General features: G+C 53.8%; 1 protein-coding gene across 6 annotated transcripts; it reads right to left on the bottom strand.

Annotated features, from left to right (window-relative positions):
* Positions 1-1409: 1409 nt before the first annotated feature.
* Dcstamp (dendrocyte expressed seven transmembrane protein) lies at positions 1410-17496 on the bottom strand. 6 transcript variants are annotated; one of them, XR_015442959.1, is made up of 6 exons: positions 17061-17159; positions 11743-12809; positions 9768-10808; positions 6238-6546; positions 3461-5386; positions 1410-3321 (listed from the first exon to the last, which is right to left on the bottom strand). XR_015442959.1 is itself a non-coding variant. In XM_021262798.2 (6 exons), the coding sequence occupies exons 4-6, from the start codon at positions 10794-10796 to the stop codon at positions 5312-5314; spliced, it is 1413 nt and encodes a 470-aa protein (XP_021118457.1). In that variant the 5' UTR covers positions 10797-10808; positions 11743-11922; positions 17061-17164; positions 17408-17461; the 3' UTR covers positions 1410-5311. The 6 variants fall into 6 exon arrangements, 4 of the variants coding, with proteins under 4 accessions (XP_021118457.1, XP_012929616.1, XP_012929619.1 ...); XR_015442960.1 differs by having other exon boundaries at positions 5133-5386; XM_021262798.2 differs by adding an exon at positions 17408-17461 and having other exon boundaries at positions 1410-5386; positions 11743-11922; positions 17061-17164.
* Between the last annotated feature and the right edge of the window lie 2206 nt (positions 17497-19702).

The raw sequence follows: 19702 nt of genomic DNA, 5'->3' as shown, positions 1-19702 counted from the left end.
AGGTGCTTAGAATTACTACATTTTACTCTGAACATTTTATTCTTAGAATTACCACATTTTGCAAGCTCAACTGATAGCACATAGGGGGTCAATGAGGTCAGCACAGTGATACTTGGAGGATCCTACAAAGTATGGCCACCAAATTGGGATTTGTGAGATGAGAAATGGTGACTCAGACTGAATGCAATATACGGTCATAGGCCAGTAAAATGAGAGGTGAGAAGAGAAAGTGTTATGAAATTACCCTGGGCAAGATCTTTCTGCCTCTCCAAGATTAACAGGACGTATTTCACAAGAGATGTCTCAAGGGGCTTTACCAATGATTTATTTAAATTTAAAGTGATAAGCTACAATTAAATAAGCATTGTATGTCCATATTAGATCTGCTCTAATGAGCAAGTCAGATTCTGCTTTCATGATCAAAACTGCCTTTCCTGGCAGCCTCTCCTTGCCAGTCTGTCCTGCCCAGGGGAAGACTCAGACTGAGGACAAACATGCCTGCAAGAGCAACCTGGGAAGAGCTGTGACCAGCTCAAAGTCGTTGGAGGCAGCAGAGGTAGGTGCTGTAGAAAGGGAGAACTGATCTCAAAGAAATTGAAACTTCTCCACCCCCTCTAGAGCCCTGCTACAGAGAAGAGGGGGCTGGGCACGTGTGATGAGCGAGGCCGAGAACCCGCGAGGGCTGCCCAGGCCTCAGGCCGCCGCACTCGGTGGTTTCCTAAAGCTGCTGCACATTTCTATCTATTGGCGAAGCATCTGTCTGTTTGACTTGCTGACTAGATAAGGAACAAAAGCAGGTGCCCTAAAGGCAGGCACCGAGGTGAATTTCTAAGCATCGCCAGAACCTTCCGTGTGGCTTTGTTCAAATGTTTGCTCTGGATGTTGGTGGCATTCTTGGTTAGGTAAATAAGTATGTCCAGTCACAGAATCTAGAAGCTCAAAAGCAACCTCTGATCTCTAACAATTGAACAGTAGATTCTTTGCCTTGGCTAACATGGAGTAGATCCCTTCTGTAGGAGGAATAAGTTTAAAATCCGTACACAAATTCACGTATCATCTACGTTTATCAACAGGCATTCATGTGGTTGGAAAGCACGACAGGGCGGGGGGGGGGGGTGGGTAGAGCAGACCTAGCTTGCCTAGCACTTACAGTGCTTCCATCCCCAACACCACAAACACAAACAAATGAAAACACACAGGAAGCTGCAGCAAAGTGTACAATTAGGAGTGTTTACATGAGGCAAGATTACAAATGCATCCTCATGTTCTCCAGTGCTTTTTCTGCTGAGAGTCATGCCAATTCCACGAGCATTTACCAAAGCGTGGGCTATAGAACTGGTCCTATACGATGTTAATAATTATTACAGATAGAATTATTCTGTGGTTTAATAATTAGGGCAAATACTGGGTGACACAGATCAAAAGAGATTTATTATTATATACTTATTATAATCTGTAATATTATATATTTATTATTAGAATTTCTCGATGTTTTTACAGAATTTTTCAGTGTTTTTCATTATTCTATTATGCTTTTTGATCTTGAAGGCTAGAAAAGGACAGTACAGATTGCTGAAGGATGCTCTCTACATCACTCTTTTTAATGAAACAGCTTCAGACGTGGCCAGTGGCTGGAGGAACACACTTTGAGAATGCTGAGCCAGATTTCTAATGCAAGCTGCTTCTACTGAAGAATCTTCACCATTGAGGATCTGATCTGTAATTCTGTAAGATTCCTTAGAATTTGGAATGGTGGTTCTCAATCCTACCTGCCCATTAGAATCACCAAGAAGCTTCCATTATGCCAATGCCCAGGTCTTATTTCAGCGAAGTCAGGGTCTTTGAGGGAGAGGCTGGGCAATAGCAATTTTTAGGCCTCCCATGCACCAGGAATTGTGACCAGGTTGGGAATCACTGGCCAAGAAAACTGATCTCTGTCCTTAGCCAACGTTGGCAAAATTAGTAGACTACAAGGAATTTGTGTTCAAATTCGGTCACACGCATGGTCCTTAAGCTTAATTATGTCATTTGACTGCCTTGGAAGCCACCTGAGATATTAGTAAGTACATTTTTGAGTGTGTCCGGTGGGTCCAGGAAGTACGGCCTTGGAGCCATATTTGATCCCTCACCCCTTCCACTCTGGCACTGTTCCCTGCTCTGCTTTCTGGCCACCAGGCCCTTCCGCCATGATGTTTCTCCCTTGGAGCCAGCTGACCATGAACTGGATCTGCTGAAACTGTGAGCTAAGTTAAACCTCTCCTCCTTTAAATTGTGGGTGTCAGGTGTCGTGTCCCAGTAAAGGGGAAGCTGACTAATACAGCACGCTAACAATATTAACCTCTAGGGCTCTATCTGAGCTATTCACACCTAATGACACAGAGACATTATCTCGTAGGGGGCTGAGGGACCCAGGGACTGATCTTGGGAAGAGATGTGACCAGGAGCGGAGGCACTAACACAGCAATCTTTATCAGGCAGCTCTTGGATAGGTCACCCAGGGAGGGAATGAGACACCCAGAGGAGGAGGCTCAGGGAGCTCCCCAGGATAGGGGCCTGGCGGGATGGGTTAATGCGTCCCAGAGGTGTGGGGAAGGCCTTGCTCAGTGAGCAAAGGCCAGACCGGGTTGTGGTCTTGGAGCCAGCAGATGTGAGGGTGTCAGGAGCAATGCTACATCATTTGGGGGAAAATCTTTTGATTAGGCCTAGTTCTCCTGCCTACAGCCCAGCTATGGCATTCCAAGACATAATTCCATTTTGGCCTCCGGTCACAACTGAGACCTCAATGGTCTGGTGATGCTGTGATTCTCCAGGACAAGATGACACCAGCTGAAGACATCCTGGGAGGAACAAAATCGTCATCTACTCAGTTCCTCATTGTTCTCAGATTGCTACATCTTGTTTACCAGGATGTACTGAACTCTCTGCAAGTCATTTGTTACATTTGTTACATCCGTTTCTCCAGATGTACTGAATAAAAGGTGCGGTAAACGGGGGCCTTTCGTGTTTGCCGCCCAGAGCAGCGTTGATCAGGCCCAGACCTCAGCTCCTTGTCAGTCTCATTTTTCTACCTTTCCTGTCATTCGCCGTGTGCTGCCGTGGCTCGCAGGAGACCAGGACTCACTGCAGAGGTTCTGGTAACGTCCCCTTTCCCTGTTCCCTACATGAGGGGAGGTTTGAAGGGGCATGCAAAGCAGGCAGCCTTTAGATGGCTACAGACTGGCTTGTCTGGACGATCTTTAAAAGAACTGGACAGATGGGCCGGGGACGTAGCTCAGTGGTTCCGGCATCTGCCTCAAAAGCACAAGGTCCCAAGTTTGATCCCTAGTACCAAAAGAGAAAAAAAGGATTGGACAGGTAAAATTGTGGTGCTGTGGGCAGGCTCTTAAGCAGATGGGCCTGAGTTTGCAGAGAAGAAATAACCCGGGGCCAATACACAAAGGCCACTGGCTTGGCCACTTACAGGGCCGAGGGTGCAGGCTCAGTGGACAAGGCCTGATGGTTCCTCAGCTCCAAGCTCTGGGGGCTCCGGGGCCTCTGAGGTTAGAGCCAGTGCTACCGCCGACTTGGGAGACACTGCTGTTCATAGAGCAGAACGCCAGTAAGACACGGAGAAGAACATGGGGACAGGAGATGACCGACTGGCCGCCATAGCAGTAATATTGACATCCATGGACGCTGAAACCAGAGGCCGAGTGTGTGAGGCACAGTCTCGTACTCCCCACAGGGCGCTAATGTATCACAGAGAGAGAGAGACGCCGGCTTCACAGTGGAAGAGTCTGGGAGCTGATAACACCTTAACCAACTGATCAAAACTCTCCTTCCCTGAAATGACGCCTGTGGACATCGTGTGCTGCCCTCTGCGGGACACAGAGCAAGGCATCTCACCAGTTTTGCAGCATTTGCACCAAAACCGCAACCCCTGGCTTTACTCAGAGGGAACATCAGGCAAATCCAACTTACGGACATTTCACAAAATCCCTGGCCAGCACGGGACTAAGGAAAGAAGACGACTGAATCAAGGACCATGAAAGGGCTCTCATGGGCTAAGTGACAAACACTGGATGAACTCTGTAGATTATGCATTTTTCAGTGTCTTTTTCTCTTGTTTTAAGAACGATACCATGGTCACCAGCAGTGCTGCTATCTGTGGTGATGGGTGAAGGGGGAATGGAGCTTTACTATCTTTGCAACTTTTGGTAAGTCCAAAGTTACTCAAAAGGAAAGGTATTTTTTAGAACTTAATTAAAAATAATTTCCCCCTTCCTGGCACTTTAGAGATATCAGAATCAGAATTCAAGGAGATTTTCTCCCCCCTTGTTATTTGGAGATAGTTGAAGCTAACTCCAGGGTGTGCACTCTAAGAAGGCCTTCAGATGACTTGGTAGATGTGAGCTCTAGGTGACCCCATCATTAATCCCTCTGGAGGGTTTGCTGGAAGAGACATGGGAGATGTGGGGAAGGTGGGGTGCAGGAGAGGAAGGAGTGGTGAGAAAAAATTGGGGGATGACAGAAGTGGCTTCAGAAACAGTTGTGAATGGGGGCGTGAGGAAGATACTGGGAGTAGGGCAGAGCCATGAAAGATAATGAGAAAAGTGTCAATAAGGACTAAAAGGTACAATAGATAATTTGAAATAGGAAGAAAAGGGGCAAAGGGGAAGGGGAAGTGGGAGGGCTAGGGGAAAGGATAGAAGGGAATGGAAGTAACATGAGAAAAGGAAAAAATGGAAACAAAGTCTTTGTAAATAGGGAGGGATGGAGGGGTTGAAGGGAGGGCTGGGCAAGGGTGAAAAATAAGAACCAAGAGAGACTATGTCAAGGTGCAAATCTCCAATGATGAATGTCATTATATTGTACACCTAAAATGTACCAATGAAAGGATATACAAAAAAGAAAAGAAAGATAATAAAAGCTAAAAGATATTTTGCTGGTTTTATACATAGACGTTCCCCCTGGCATTGCCCGTGACATTGCTGTAGAGATGTCAACTGTTTCCTACTTTTTCCTGTGCTTTTTCTTTGAATAGTGCTCTCTGTTGAGACGCATCAGAAAGGCGCCTGGGTAGATTCCTGTTACACAGGGACACAGTCGAGATCCGGTGCTTTGTTTGGAAAACAGACCACAAAGGCATTTACCTGGGAGCCACTGAGTTTGGGTGAGCAGTCTGGGCACAGAGCCAGGGGCATGAGGTTTCCCCACGAGGTCACACCCTGGATGACCTTGTGATGCAGCCCCGGGTGCCGGCATGGGCAGTGCCCACAGCAGTGTCCAGGGCCAGGTCAGGGGCGCGTGGCTCAGGAACCCTCAGCAGCCTTTACCACCTGTCTTCAGGTGCAGAGTCCATGTGTTTCCTCCCAATCACTTTCAGCACTGGAAGCCAGAAATGAACCTGAAAAGCGGATGAATGAACACAAGTCATTTCAAACATCTCTGACGTACACTCCTCCTTGTGGGAATTTACTGATCTTAGGAAAAATACAGACTGTGAAATGGAGAGTGAAGCTTACTTTAAGGGTTTTCTTGGTTTTTCACTGTCTAGGAGCTGTTTTCCAGTTCTGTATGTTATGGATGGCTGGCAGCAGCAATGCCAGGGCTCTGGTCCATGACACGCAAATGACCTTCACCCTCCAGAGAGTGAAACGGACTCTACCCAATCACCCTTGAGGAAGGAGCCAGTTCTGCAACTACTAAGCAGATTCATTTGGGATCCCTAATGACCTGTACATGTGTGTATGGGCATGTGCTTTTAATTAATCTTTGAATTGGTTATAATTATTTGACGTCATTAATAAGTAAGATAAAATCTTTGATGTGATCATTTCTATGTGTCTATGGGAGACACTGTGTGTGTGTGTGTGTGTGTGTGTGTGCGTGTAAACACAGAATATAAGCAAGTTCTTTGAAGCTGACTGAGTTGTAGAGACTTCTTTCCATTTTTTTGGTTACTCTTGACCTTGCAGAGTGGGCAGTGTTCTTTGATAGGCGATACAGAGGACCTTGCCGAACGTCTCTCTAAGGCATGGCTGAACGCACTCCCTGGAAGCCAGCACTTTGAAGGGTAGGGCGTAGGCATGTGAACCGCAAAGTCAAGAGCCCTAGCTGTGTTCATTTGTTGTTTCCCCTCCTGCTGGGACACAAGTCCTAATGTGAAGTTAAAAGAGTGCTTTAACGTCCTCTTTCCTTTTACCTTTCTAACTGATCCCAGCTTCCTTAGAAGTTGCACTCTGACCTCAGCCTCACCTTTGTAAAGTACAAATCCTGTCTCCCTTTGACTTCTCCCGGCAGCTGCTCCGATCTCTTCTTAAGCAGTTTTGCATGCAGGTATTGTGTGCGCTCCCACTCCATGCTGGGGTAGAAGGACGTGGCCACCAGGATTTTGAGTTGCATCAGGATGGAGGACAACAGGCCCAGCAGCACTAACAGCACAAGGATAACGCCGAGGGGAGCCCAGGTCTTAGACAGGAGGAACTTGGGGCTGGGCATGCAGCTGGGTTCAAACACAGATATATTAAAGGAAGAATCGTGGATGATGTCTTGAGTTCCTTGCCTCTAAAATGAAAGAATAGAACAATCACTATGCATTCGATTTTCCTGCTCAGATTCTTTCTCAATACTCCCCTGCAGCACGTAGCATTTATGTCTAAATTTGCAGGACAGCTTTGCAGTTGCGTCTTCCTGTGTGTGTTATGATTGGTGCATGGAGCAGCGTGAGTCTTGTGTGCAACCATGGAAGTGTCTTCCGCGGTGAATCTCTGCTAACATTCCTTGAAAGAGAGCACCAGCTAAGTGTCTGCTCTGCCCGGCCTGTGGACTGGGTCAGGGGCGAAAAGAAGCGAGCAGATCTCACCACGCAATGCACTTTCATAGCTTATGCTGAGCACACATGGGCTCCATGAGAGAAGGGGCGGCGGTGAGCTCACCCTGGGCAGGGATTACAGCCTCATCCTCCTAGGCAGGACAAACCCCCTTCATCAGGCCACAGGGACGCTGGGGCACTGACCGGTGCTCTAGTCAGCCTTTGGGGTAGGGACTGTTCCTGTTCAGCATACAAGGTCCACGTGGAGGCTGACACCCTGACCCGAAGCCCACCTGACTGGTTCTCTCCATTCTTGTTGGAGGAAGTTTCTAAAATCAGGCACTTTTTCACCTCGCGGATGCTCAGAAAGGGGCCTTCTTTCCTGTTTGAAGGCAAGAGACAAACCAGTTGCCCTCAGAAGCCGTCACAGAGGGCAGAAGGTGACACTGAGTCACCAGCCTGGCCATCCTCAAAGGAAGTGCATGCTGATTCAGCTCCTTCTTGCTTTGACCTAGGAAAGTCATTTCTTCTCTCAGAGGATTTGTTTTCTAATTTGGTAAAACAGGAATTAATGTACCACATCTGCCCATGAATAAACGACTCCCAGTATAAATGAAGCACCTTAGGGACGGAGCATTAACTTTACAGACTGGGCACTTAGTAAGTTATTATCACCCAAGGGCCTCAGCCCAGCGGAGGAGGTGAATGACTTTGCAGAACAACAAAGCCAAACAAAAGCCCAGTCACACCCCAAGAAGACTGGGGACTGTGGGTGCCCCCAGGGCTGTGAAGTGTGGAGCCCCCCACCCCGGGGCCTCCTCTAGTGTCAGATCTCCACCGTGCAGAGCAAGGGGAAGCATTTGCGTTGGTTCTCTTCTCTTACTAAAAAGACAGCCAGCTGCAATTAAGAGATCTCAGCCCCCAGAGCAAAAGCGCACTCTTTAATACTCCTGGAGAAACAAACACATCAACTGCGTTGGTAATGAGCAGGCCTGCAATGAGAAAGCAGCAGGAGCTCAGGCTGGAAGAAGTTATTTAGTCTAGAAATCTACTTGGGGATTGTTTTGCAGTTGGGAGTCCGGGCTTCGGAAAGATAGAGTCAACACTTTTGTGTGGGGTTGGCTGAGGGCACCCTAGAAGACAAATTCGCTCTTTCAAAATGCCAAGCAGCATGGTGAATGGCACCACAGATTTAAACCCTGTTTACCCCTCTTAGGGAAACACCTCGCTGAGCCAGCTGAGTGATGGCAGAGGGCCGGCTCTGGTGTCAGAGCTGGAGAAGTAGAGGCAGCCAAGCGCCAGGCTCACAGTCAGTGCTCAGGAGGAACACACCCTGGTTATCTGTACGCACAGCGCCCACTCACACGATGAGCTCAACTCGGATCAGTTCTCATCTTATTTAAAACATTGAAAGTGGGGGAGAAGTATTGGCAAAGCCTTGAGCCAAGGCACCTCTTCGCGCTTGACTTTCCTTTGCAACTCTGCAGCGGCTGAGGGGAGGCTTGGGTGTCTGTCCGGACAAGGCCGGGCATTGCAGATTACTCAGAAGCTTGCTGGAGAGGGAGGGAGCTGGAAAGCCCCAGGGAAGCCTGGACCTCACATCCGTGCCCAGCCCAGCACCCTGCTGTGCACGGTGCCCCCACAAGGTCATGAGCCCCAGCAGGCCCATCCCAGGCTGGACAGGGGCACCCACGCCAGAGATCAAGACCAGGCGCCACGCACTGGACTCTCCTTGGAAAGCTGCGATTTGGGGGAGGGCAGAACTTGCTCCCCCGCTCCTGTCTAAGCCAAAGACTTCACGGAACAGGAACTGGGTATCAGCCGGATGCAATGAATGAGACAGAAGCAAAGCAAGAGGGAAGGACAGGGGGGAGAGAGAAGGGAGCCAGGAAGGAAGAAGGCAGGGGGAAAGTCGGGGAGGGCCTGGCCGCTGTGCTGGCCACCCCAAGACAGAGCCTGTCTGAGGCTCCTTCCAGTATCCACCCTGCTCCAATGTCCCGAGCCACAGGGTGCCTGGCAATTAACTGAATTCTTCAGGGGAAGCAGAGAGCTGGAGTAATCAAGAAGCCCAGGACTAGGAGAACAGGAGCTGGGGGGATGGGACCTGCCCAGCCAGGAGGAAAGGAGGGAGGACACAGCAGGAGGGCTGGAGGCTGGGGGGGGGCAGAGATTGATTCAGAGCAGCAGTCGCAGGCAGCACCCCGAGATTTGCCCAGCAGCCTCCACAGTCCATGGCAACTTGTCATAGGGGCAAACCAGATGCAGAGCGACGCTGTTAGTGTGTGCTCTGGCCGGGCAGTGTGCCAACCCAGCACCCGCACCCGCACGCCCGTGCACACCCACATGCATGCACGCACACTTGCACACATATGCGCACACACGCACACTCAAGCACATGCTCCACCTGCTTAGCTTCCCTTTCTGGGGTTGCGAAAAACTAAAACAAGTGTCCAACAAGATCCAGAGCCTCTGCAGTGTCTGTGTCTGTTGTCACAAACTTCCTCAGGGAAATGGAAAAGTCAGAAGACGGGATGGAAACCCCATCCCAGGAAAGCAGTTCCTGCAGGGGACTCTGGAAGAACCACTGCACGTTCCCGCTCTGGCAGTGATGCCCCTGGGGCCAGGCGGGGGCCCCTGGCTTGGCCAGTCTCACTTTCTAGTGCCCCTGCAGGACTTCCCCAGGGTGACCACGGACACGCAACGAGATCACAGCAGGTGTGTACTAAAGTGCTTCCCATTTAAAACACCAGGAGCCAGAAAAGCCCAAGTGGCTTCTCATCTAAGAAGACCCTGGCCTGGCCACCCCACCCTGGCCAGAGCTCTCCCCCAGCGCTCGAAGAGAACCTAGCAAGCAGGACCCTGCTCTAACATCCGGCCCTGCAGTGCGGGGCTCCGCCTGGTGGCAGGACAGGGACCCAAGGGTGGAGAGACGTTGCCCTGTGGGAGGTCTCAGGTGTGGTGCTCACGCCCTTACCTCCGTGTGCAGCTGCAGGCGGACCTCCAGCCCTGGCAGGCCCCCGAGCTGCCTGCCCACTGAGCCAATGAGCCGGTACAGCAGGTAGTCCACGGCCGCGAACAGCACCCACACACAGAGGTGTGTGAGGACAGGGAGCAGGAAGAGCCCCAGGGCCCTCCTGTCCTTAAGGGTCAGACGGAGAGAGGGCAGGACAGTGTAGGTCCTCCTTTCCTTCCTGTTCAGGGGCAGGACGCAGGGCCTGTGCCGGCGCCGCTCCTCCTCATCAAACCGGACAAACTGTCTGGTGATGTAGACGTTTTCGTGCTTCCAACCTCGAGGGCCCAGAAACCGCTTCAGGAAGAGGCCAGTGCCCAGGAGGAGGAGCAAAAGCCCCGCACAGGTGAGAAGCTTCTGGCCCAGGGAGGAGGCCGCCTCTGTTGTGGTCACCAGGTGGTACAGGACGCCCAGCACCTCCCCTTTGGTGTCATTCAGCTGCGCCTCCAGGGCGTGGCTGGGGCTGGACAGAGAGACCTCCAGGGTCTGGCTCCAAGAAACAAGGTCATCAAACAGATTCGGAGGAGTGGAGAGGCCATAAATCCACTGAATGGCTTCAATGTATTTTTTCAAAAGTGGAAAATGTATGGAAAAGCTCTTTGCCCTTAGGTTGCAGGTCATGCTGTCGAGGAGACCTTTAAAGTTGTGAAAAATGTTCTCTATGTGTCCAAAGATCGCTATGCCTGTGCCAGCCGCAATCAAAGCCTTCTTCCCCTCACGCAGGCCACAGGAGAGAAGGAAGAGGAGAAGGAAGCATCGAGCACACTTGGAGCAGCACAGCAGAGCCCAGGCCACGGCCCAGCCGGCGGGGAGCACTGCGGTAGGCGGCAGGAGCCAGCAGAAGGCCGCAGAGAGGAGGCTGGCAGGAACCAGAGCTACCAGGGCGCAGACTCCCAGATGCTGGACAGAGCCCACCCATCCTGGGCTTCTTGGAAGCACATATATCTCCCAAAGACACAGGAGGGCGTCGGTGCCGGAAGTCCAGACACCCATGGCTTTGCGTCTCTGCAAATGAAAAAGAAATGAAGATCAGGAGTTGCCTGCGGGCTGGGTGGCAGGCTGATTGCCTCTCTGCCACTGGCGCAAGGCGTCTCTCAGCCCGTGAACCTGGGTGCCCCGGCGACCGCTGTGACCATTGCATGTAGCAACAGCCATGCACGCCAGCCCCACACGCACCCTAGGTCCTGTGCTCAGCCATGCCCCTCTCCCAGCACCAGGTAACAAATGACCCCATAGCAGCAGGGAGAAGGACTTGCAATGATCATCAAGGGCCCGGCTTCCCCGGCGTGTGGGAAGCGTCATCCCACTGCACAGGTGCCGGTCAGCCTCTCACTGACCACAGACGCGTGGCCGAGAAGAAATGCTTATTTAAAGCACTGAAACTTGCACCAGGGCCTGTCAGGCTGCGATTGTTCGATAGAGGCCAGAGGATGATGTAATGGGTCCATGCTGGAGCAGCCCTTGACTGGGGGTAGCCTGAGATCTCAATAAGCCGCACCGCAGCAGGGTGCGCTTTAATCCTCCTATAGTTTCTGGCGCTACAATTCCACAGGGCAGACCGTGGGCCACAGGCCTCCAAACCACATGTGGAGCGGGCGGCTCATCTCTGCTTCACACACCTTGCCTCTTCCTCCTCTGCCCCTGCCTCCTGCGATTCCATCTGAGATTCTTACAAGGAAAGTAAGAATACTTTTGTCCCTGAGTTACTCATCTTTTCCTTTTTCTCAGATCTGGGGTAATTAAAGTGAACTTGCCCCAAGGCTGGCAGCCTGTTAGCATTTAGATCCAGGCCTGGGAGGTTCACAGAGGGACCTGGGCTCTTTTGCAAGGCTATAAACCTGCGACTCTTCTCTCTTGATTGACATGGAACTATGTAATGAGCATCATACCATGTGTTCAGGATTTTAATGAGGACATTGATCATTTCTTAAACACTCACAGAAATCCCTTGTCACATCAAATACGACAGGGCTGGTGGCTTAATGCTGCTAGAGCCGGTGAATTGCGCTCCATGTGTCCAGGCTGGTTGAGGTTAGTGGCGGCAGAAATCAGATGGGGGAAACAGCAACGTGGGGATACACGTGTCTAAACTCTCTAGGGTCCAGCCTCCAGGCGGGTGCTTGGGTGGAACAGAAGGAAGACGGGGTGTGGAAACCGGCTTCGGCAGAGCAGGGCCCACACAGGAGGGCACCCCACTCCTCAGGAGGAGAAGAAATTGCAGGAGTGACCAGGCTGGGCCACAACCTTATTTCCTTCAGATCCGGCTGCATGGAGGGAGAGTTGGCAGCGCTCAGCATGCACAGTGCCCAGGGTGTGTCCCTATACAGGCAGTGGGCTCGGGGACCCCTAGCATGGAGAGGATGGAGCTCCTGCCTCTCCTCCAGACCACTCTGAGCACTTCCTGGGCTGTCACTGGGCTGGACCCCACTGTCTGGTGACGACCGATGGCCTGTGGACGAACCAACAAGCACTAATTGCCTGCTATGCTGCAGTGCGTTCTCCAGAGGAGCCTCAGCTCTGCCCTGAGCTCCTGGAGATCTGTGCCCTTTGCACTTTCCACAAGGGAAACAGGGGCTCCAAGCACACGTGAAATTCGCCAAGGCCATGCAGCGAAGCTGGCGGGGGACTCACACTGGGACCCCCAGCTCCGGGCAGCCTCTCTGGGCTCCGCCTGCCTCCATCTTTGCTTGGGTCGCAAGGCCTCACTCACTGTTTGTCCCTGGGAACACGCCAGTTTCTGCCAGGCTGGCTGCAGAGCTGACCCGAACGCCCCAAGTCTATCCTCCGTGCCCCTCTGCATCAGAACAGTTGACCCCACAAAGATCCCCTGTCTCTAATCAGCGCCCTCTCTAGCCAGCTCTGAAACACAGCAGTTCCATTTGTCCTGATTCCCCTTATGCGGCACCATCTTCTTGCTCCTGAAATATTAATGACAGGCACTGTGGGCTCATCTCCCCTTGTCCTGCCTTCTCCTTGTGCAGTGCGCTCCTCATACAGATAATTCCTCTGAAAGCAGGAAACAGATTTATGGACACATTAAAATTTTAACATTCTGCAATAAAGTGTAATATCAATTAAAGAAGGTCGATGGCTGCAATTTTGTCCTGTAAGAGGCATGTGTCTGCTCACCAAGCAACAGTTCTAACCTCATTCTGCTTGGTTCTGTGCACACACAGCTTCCTGTTTCTCAGTCCTGGCCACAGACCCGGCTCTGGGCCACTGGCCTGCCCGCCGGGGTCTGCCCCACTCTGAGCCTCCTCTCCTTGACCAAGTGGCAGGCCTGCCTGCTGCCGCGAGGCCCACCTTCCCAGGAGCCCTGACACTCCCCGGACAGAAGGGGCCGGCCAGGGCAGCCCGCCCCTTCTCCCTTCTGCTGCCGTGGACACGGAGCAACCCCACTCTCTGGCCTTCGTGAAGGCAAAGGTGGAGTGGCCGCACTGACCATGAGGCGCCTTTCCCCATCCAGTCCTTTCCCTCCAGATAAGTCAGCGAGTCAGACTCTGCACACGCTGCCGCCACTTGCTTGGTCCTTTCTCAAAGAGCTGGTCCAGCAGATACCTGGATTCTTACATTTTATCTTTGGGGCTGGAAGGGAATCTCATAGATCGGAGAGGCCTAGACATGAGCTCGGAATGAGGGACTCAGGGAAATGCAGGTGTGGACTCGGGAAGTGCAGCTGCACCTGAGGCTCTGCCTCCCAGTGAGCAGGGTGGCTGGGGAGGGCTTCGGGCGAGGGGGATCCGAGCCCAGCTATACACCCTGGCAGCGGTGGCCACATGTGGGTACTGAGCAAGCGAGAGGCCACCAGGGCCAAGGAGCTGACTCTGACTTTATTTCACTCCAACTCTTTGTAATTAAGTGACTTAGACTTAATAAATGCCTGAGGAGTATCTCTGTACTGGGGGCGCAGCTCCGGAAATTGATACCCGAGTGGTCGATCTTCACTGTTCGGGTTAAGAAAAACAAAACTCGAAGAGGCTAGGGGACCAGCCGAGGCCCGCCTGGACATCTGCAAAGCTCGGGGAGACCCAGTTCTCCAGCTCCCCATCGGCATCTCTGGCCTTTCCCAAGTCCTGCTTTAAACTGCGCTGCACTGGCAGCCTGGGTGACGGAGTCGCAGGGCCCACGCCTCTCCTGGCAGACGACAGGCGTCTCTTCTCACAGCTCACTTGAGAAACGGAAACCGAGGCTCAGCTGTCAAGGGGAGGGGTCAGACTCCAACCCTGTTTCCGTGACACTGAGCGGTCAGGACCCGAGTGCCGCAGCCCCAGGTCTTCAGATATAGCTGCCGCATTGGCGGAAATGCATTCCCAGGGTCGCAATTGTACCGCACCGCACCCTGAAATACAGGCTGGACGATGCTGGCCGGTGATGGAGCCCACCCTGAGCAAGCTGCAAACTCCTAAACTGGCTTTTCATATTAAAAGTCCGCGTCCTCCTGTTAGCCCACATGGCTGCCTGAAGACCAGCAGTCAGTGTGGGAAAGGAACTCCCCACACCACTGGTCCCAGCAGAGGCCTCAGGGATCCCTGATGCTGTGAGGCCTGGATGGCAGGACAGTAATGAAGCTGAGGGCAGCACGACTCGTACAGAAAACCTCTGTAGAGGCAGAAATTAATCTATGGGAAAACAGATTTGCCATTCATCAGCGATCTGCTCCTGCTAGGATGTCTCGTTCCCTGGTGGCTGGGACCCTGCCCGCGTCAGTGCTGTCCTCGCCACTGCTCCCTGCGCCACCCCTTACTCCTTTAAGAAGCTGTGTGCTCAATAAACAGTGGCGAGCTCCAGGAGACAGTGTCTTAGCCCGGAAAGAGCTCTGACCATCCTGGGCCCCATTTATGCATTAAGATCTCGCCTTGTTCTGATGCTGTACCCTTAGTCGGGTGATTGCAGGTCTGACCAGCCCCAACAGGCCAGGCTCTCTCCATCCTCAGGAGCCCGCCATCCCCCGGGGCACAGCCTCACTGAGCCTCCTGTGCTGGCTGCAGTCTCTTTCCAGGCCCTGGCCCCCAGGGACAAGGGACAGGGAAGGGAGCCGCCTCTCTTGAGCTGGGCTCAGGGCAGTACCAACCCCTCAGGGGCCAGGCAGGTGCTCGGGAGTGAAGGAAATAAGGAGACACAGGGGCTGGGGCTGGGGCTGGGGCTGGGGCTGGGGCTGGGGCGGTCCAGGGCCTCTGGCCCCATTTAAGTTGCAGGGATAGCAGCTGTCTGGCCAGCAGATATTTTTCAAGGTTGTTTACACTCTGTGCTACCAGATTGCCTGACTGTTTCAATGAGGAGTTGGAAATCGAGATATTCTTTTCCTTTCTTCTTCCTTCCCTCCATTTGTTTGTTTCTTTGATTGCTTATATTTTAACACATGGTCTTGCTAAGTGGCTATGGTGCCCAGGCTGGGTTCAAACTTTCAATGCTCCTGTTTCAGCCTCCCAGAGTGCTGGGATCCAGGTGTGCATCACTGCACTCTGCTCAGAAGTCTAGATGTCTGAGCTGGGTGTGTCGCACAGTGATACGCCACATGCTTAGCATGCAAGAGACCCTAGGTTCCATCCCCACTATCGGAAAAAAATAGATAAATTTAAAACCTCTGCATCTCTTTGAGTACTGTCTAGTAAGTTTAAAAAGTAACCATCAGCTCGAATGCTTTTCAAGCATGCTCCGTTTTGAGCACAGCCCCCGGGCGGCCACCTTTGACCTCTGAAGCTCCGCCTTCCCGCACCCTCCCGCCACTTCCTGCCGGCCTCCTGCCAGCCTCCCTGGATCACTGTGTCCCTTTCCTCCCTGGGCCCTCTGGAAACCACACTGCAAGCGTTTCCGGTCTCTTGCACGCAGGGCCCCTCTTTGGGGGTATTTATTGTTGCCTGAAGCTCTGTTTCATTTCCCTCTCCTGTGCTTAGAGGACCAAGCCCCTCTTGACCTCTACACTACTTCTTCCAGCAGCTTCTCCGGCCTCCTGCCCCTCTGACCTGGGTCTCTCTTCCTCCTGCTTCCACATCAGGACATTCACGCGCCCACGTGAGGACACCCCACGCGCCTCCTGCGTCCACACCCAGGGTCGGGAGTGACCCTCATGGGGCTGTGGAGGAGCAGGGCCAGCCTGGGCTCTGCAGAGCTGAGTCCATGGTCCACCTGCAAAGCGTAGCTGTTGCCACGGGCAACAGAGCAGCCGCCTCCCTGCCTACCCTGTGCACATGAAGGGGCAGGCTTCCGAGGTGTGGGCCACACACGGCTTTCTCCAGGGGACCCTACCCCTACCCTGCTCCGACCGCGGCTCTCCGAGGCAGCAGCACCAGGCTGCGTGGAGGCCACAGGCTCCCGCTCTCATCTCCATTCCCAGCCACCCTGCAGGAAGCTGACCCGCTCCTGAGCACCTCCCCGCAGCACGGCAGGATCCACTTGCTCCAGGACAAGGCCGGGTCAGCCCACCACAAGGGGGAGTAACAGTGGGCCTCCGGCCGAGGGCCAGCTGGGAGCTCTCTGGGCCGGGGTTGTGGAGCTGGCAGAGCGGCCCGCAGCTGCAGGGGGAACAGATGCCGCCTTCTGGCTGGGGGTCTGGAGCCCACGCCTGGGGCTGACGCTGCTGCCTCTCCCCACCCTGCAGCTCCCAGCCCTCGGAGCTGTTCCAAGCAGAAGCCGAGGGCTGGGCTGGAGAAGCCTAGAGCCAGGGACCCCCGAGTCCCCGCTCCTGTAGCCCTCGGCCTCCGGGATCTCACTTTAACCAGGGCAGAGTGGAGGGGCGCCTGGCAGGAGACAGCAGGTCCCCCACCGTGGGCTGAGGGTTCCGAGGGCCCCACTGGCCCGGCCGGCTCCGACAGGGAAGGGCACTGTTGCGCTGTGGGCCAGAGCTGGCTCCAGCCCGGCCACTGGGTCACTGGGAGCGGATTCCACCGCCGGCCCTGCTGAGAGGGCCAGAGGACGACGGAGGCTGCTTCCCTTCCCCTTTTCTTCCTTTCCTTTTATAAAGATCTTGCAAACTTGGGGTTTGGGGGAACTCGCAGTTCTCCCAGCTGCCCAAATAGCGGAGGCCTCTGTGCTTCTCATCCTCTTCCCTGCTCCTTGGCCCCAGGAGAGCGGGAAGCCAGCTGCCTCCACCCAGAGACTGGGGCGCGGGCGAGCAGAAGAGCACCTCGGACACCCGCCCACCCCTCACTGCTGGCGGACCCCTCGGGGACACCCTGGCCAGGCGGCTGCCCCTCCCCACGGGCCGGGTGTCAAGGGGACTTGCACCTGGCAGCCTGCCGAGCTGAGGCGTTCGTATACCTGCTTTAGGACGTCTTCCTGCTGATCCCCAGCATTGGGAGCACGGGGTGCAGGAGAGGCACTGAAGGATCCTGCAGCCGAAACCTTCCTCCAATTCCCTAATGCTTAAAAAAACCAACAGTTTAGGAATAAGATTATTCTGAAAGTTTGCTCACATATCTCTCTTAGGTTCTTCTTTGTGTACAAAAATAAATCGCCTTTCCCAAGGTTCTGCAAGTCTGACCCTAAGGGAGAAAAAAGGGAACCAGAAATGATAAAAGCGTCACACCGCCCTGACTCAGTCTCCTGGTTCCCTCCCAGAGCGACCAGTCATTCAGGCCCAGGCAGGAGGAAGCCAGGGCACCCACCGACCACGCTGGCGTTTGCCTCAGGCGGGAAGGTCGGAATCAGCTCCAGCAGGGAGACCTAGGAGGTTCTCAGACCGCAGGGAGGCAACCCCCAGCCTGCTCGACCTCTCCTCCCCTCTCTCCGCCCCTGCTCCCGGGTGGGAGGAGCTGGGCCACGCCCCCGCCGCCGCGGGGGCGGAGCCTCCCTGCAAAATGTCACCCAGCAGCTGAGCTGCAGGTCAGCACGCGTGACCGGGGGTTTGGGAAACCTCGAGACATTTCTACAGGGTTACTCCTCACCCCAGGGCATCCTCAGAAGCCCTAGTCTAAAACTCCCTGATCCTGCCCAGGCAAGCGCTCGGAGACCCCCGCCCTGGACGTCGCTTACTGACTGCAACAGCCCTCCCTGGATGAGTGGAAGTCCGTAGAAAGTCCAGAAAACACCAGGTAACCCCCTCAAAACCATCACTCAGGTAAAAACGGACACATCTGAGGACTTTTCAGGACCGACCCACACCTTTTACAGCTGCTTCTGATTGGAGTCTTGCTTCATGAACAAAATCCGGTAAGCTCAACAGTGCAAGTAATTCCAACCCTGAGAGCACGCTAGCTCGCTTCTCCCTGGGAACATGGAAGCATTGTTCAGCATGATGCCATTCAGTGCAACCCAGGTAAATCACAGCCAATCAACAAACTATTGCAATTCTACCGAATTCATAGGCCTGGAGATGTGAACCTTAATCAAATCTAACTCTGGACTTAAGCTTTGAATGTATTAGAGGAGAAACAAGTGAATAAGTACGAGAGAGGGGGAGTTTGGGGCAGTTGCGTGGAAGAGGGAGAAGGTGTGTCGGGCAGAGTCGTGCAGAATGGACATGGACTGGAAGGGCTGCAGCGCTGTCCCGGGGAAGCTGACTCAGAAGATGCATGTGGGAGCTGAAAACAGACTGAGCCCCAATTTGTGATCCCCTGAGTAGCCCCGCTCACAGGTATGAGCCAGATTTGGGATGAGCTATTTCAGGTTATTCCCAGTGTACAGCAAGCTCTGCCGGAGTTGTGGATTTGTTTGTGGCTTAGTTTTGTCTTGTTTTTGGTGGCTTTGAGTCCAGAGCTGGAGACCGGGCCCCACACACTGGATCACCTGCTGGACCATTGATTGGCACCTCACCAGGGCTCCCGTGCACAGAAACAGGAGCGAGTCTCTTCTGCAGCCCTGTTAAGTATAAAGCAGGGAGACACTGTAAAAATATAAGATGAGTAATCACACAGCGAGACATCGTAAACTCAACCCTAACAAGATTCTCAGACATCGGTGCTTGGGAGGCACAACTGGGGAGCCGTCAACAGTAGGGATCTGGGCCTGTTGGGATATATTACCATGACAGTCGGGGAGCACCCTCTGGGGCTGGGGCCACAGGAGCAGGAAGCTGAGGCCGGAGCAGAGCCGGCGTACTGACCAGGGCTCTTCAGAGAAACCGAGTCAGTCGGGGGGCAGAAGTGGCTCCCCGGATTTCGGGGACTGGGGACTCGCAGGTCTGTGGGGCGGGCGCCCAGCGGGAGAGCCAGTGATTCAAGGCTCAGGCCCGGGTGCCCCAGGCTGCACCCTGGTGACTTCGGAGGTCAGTCTACACTGCTGCCTCGGGCTGTAGGGACCCGTGCCACAGGGGCTCCTGAGACCCTAGGGACTTCCTCTCCCATGTCCCTCTCCACTCTGAGGCCACACCTGGACTCCTCGGGCTGCCAGTGCGGCGTCAGCGTGCAATTCCAGTTGAGAGATTTACAATCAGACGAGCCCAGGCATGTGGCCTGGCGTGTGGTAGGTGGTGGATGGTGTTAGCACCAGAGCCTGCAGCAGGAGTGGGGGCTGCGTGTCCTTCGGACTTTCATTGCAATGAGAAGGTGTCCCGGTCCGGCTCTCTGCCTGGGTCCTGCTGTGCAGGTCCTCAGAGGTCAGAGGCTGGCGGGTGGGGATGATGCAGGACACCCAGGGCCTCCGCCAACGCATCAGCATGGCTCCGACCCATGCTGAACCTTTTTACATCAGCAAAGCGCACAGGTCAGGCCCAGACAGGAGCAGAGCTCGGGCAGCTAGCCGGGACCGGGCAGTAGCCCAGATGTAGCCCTGGCCAGAGCTCAGCCTTGGATACAAGGAAGAATTTGAATGTAGTCAACTTAACTCTAAATAGACAGCATGCATTTGGGGGCACATCTAAGTCGGGGTGGTCTTCTCACCGGACAAGGGAGCAGCCATACATCTCCATGGACACACGTGCTGGGCACAAGATGCCCTGCCGTGCCCCCGGTGTGCGGCAGGGC

The sequence above is a fragment of the Heterocephalus glaber genome, unplaced genomic scaffold, assembly GCF_053883595.1.
Source record: "Heterocephalus glaber isolate CG9 unplaced genomic scaffold, H.glaber_assembly_v1.0 deba00001556, whole genome shotgun sequence".
NCBI classification, from domain to species: Eukaryota; Metazoa; Chordata; class Mammalia; order Rodentia; family Bathyergidae; genus Heterocephalus; species Heterocephalus glaber.
The sequence above is the reverse complement of the archived record's forward strand: the minus strand, read 5'-3'. Positions and strand labels throughout refer to the sequence as shown.

Bases quoted from the DNA above. Each gene is read 5' to 3' on its own strand.
- Dcstamp (XM_013074165.3), bottom strand. From the start codon at position 10,796: ATGGGTGTCTGGACTTCCGGCACCGACGCCCTCCTGTGTCTTTGGGAG. The intron at 6,547-9,767 runs GTAAGGGCGTGA...CTTTCATTTTAG, and splicing joins GCCTGCAGCTGCACACGGAG to AGGCAAGGAACTCAAGACAT. The intron at 5,387-6,237 runs GTGAGGCTGAGG...TCCGCTTTTCAG, and splicing joins AGGATTTGTACTTTACAAAG to GTTCATTTCTGGCTTCCAGT.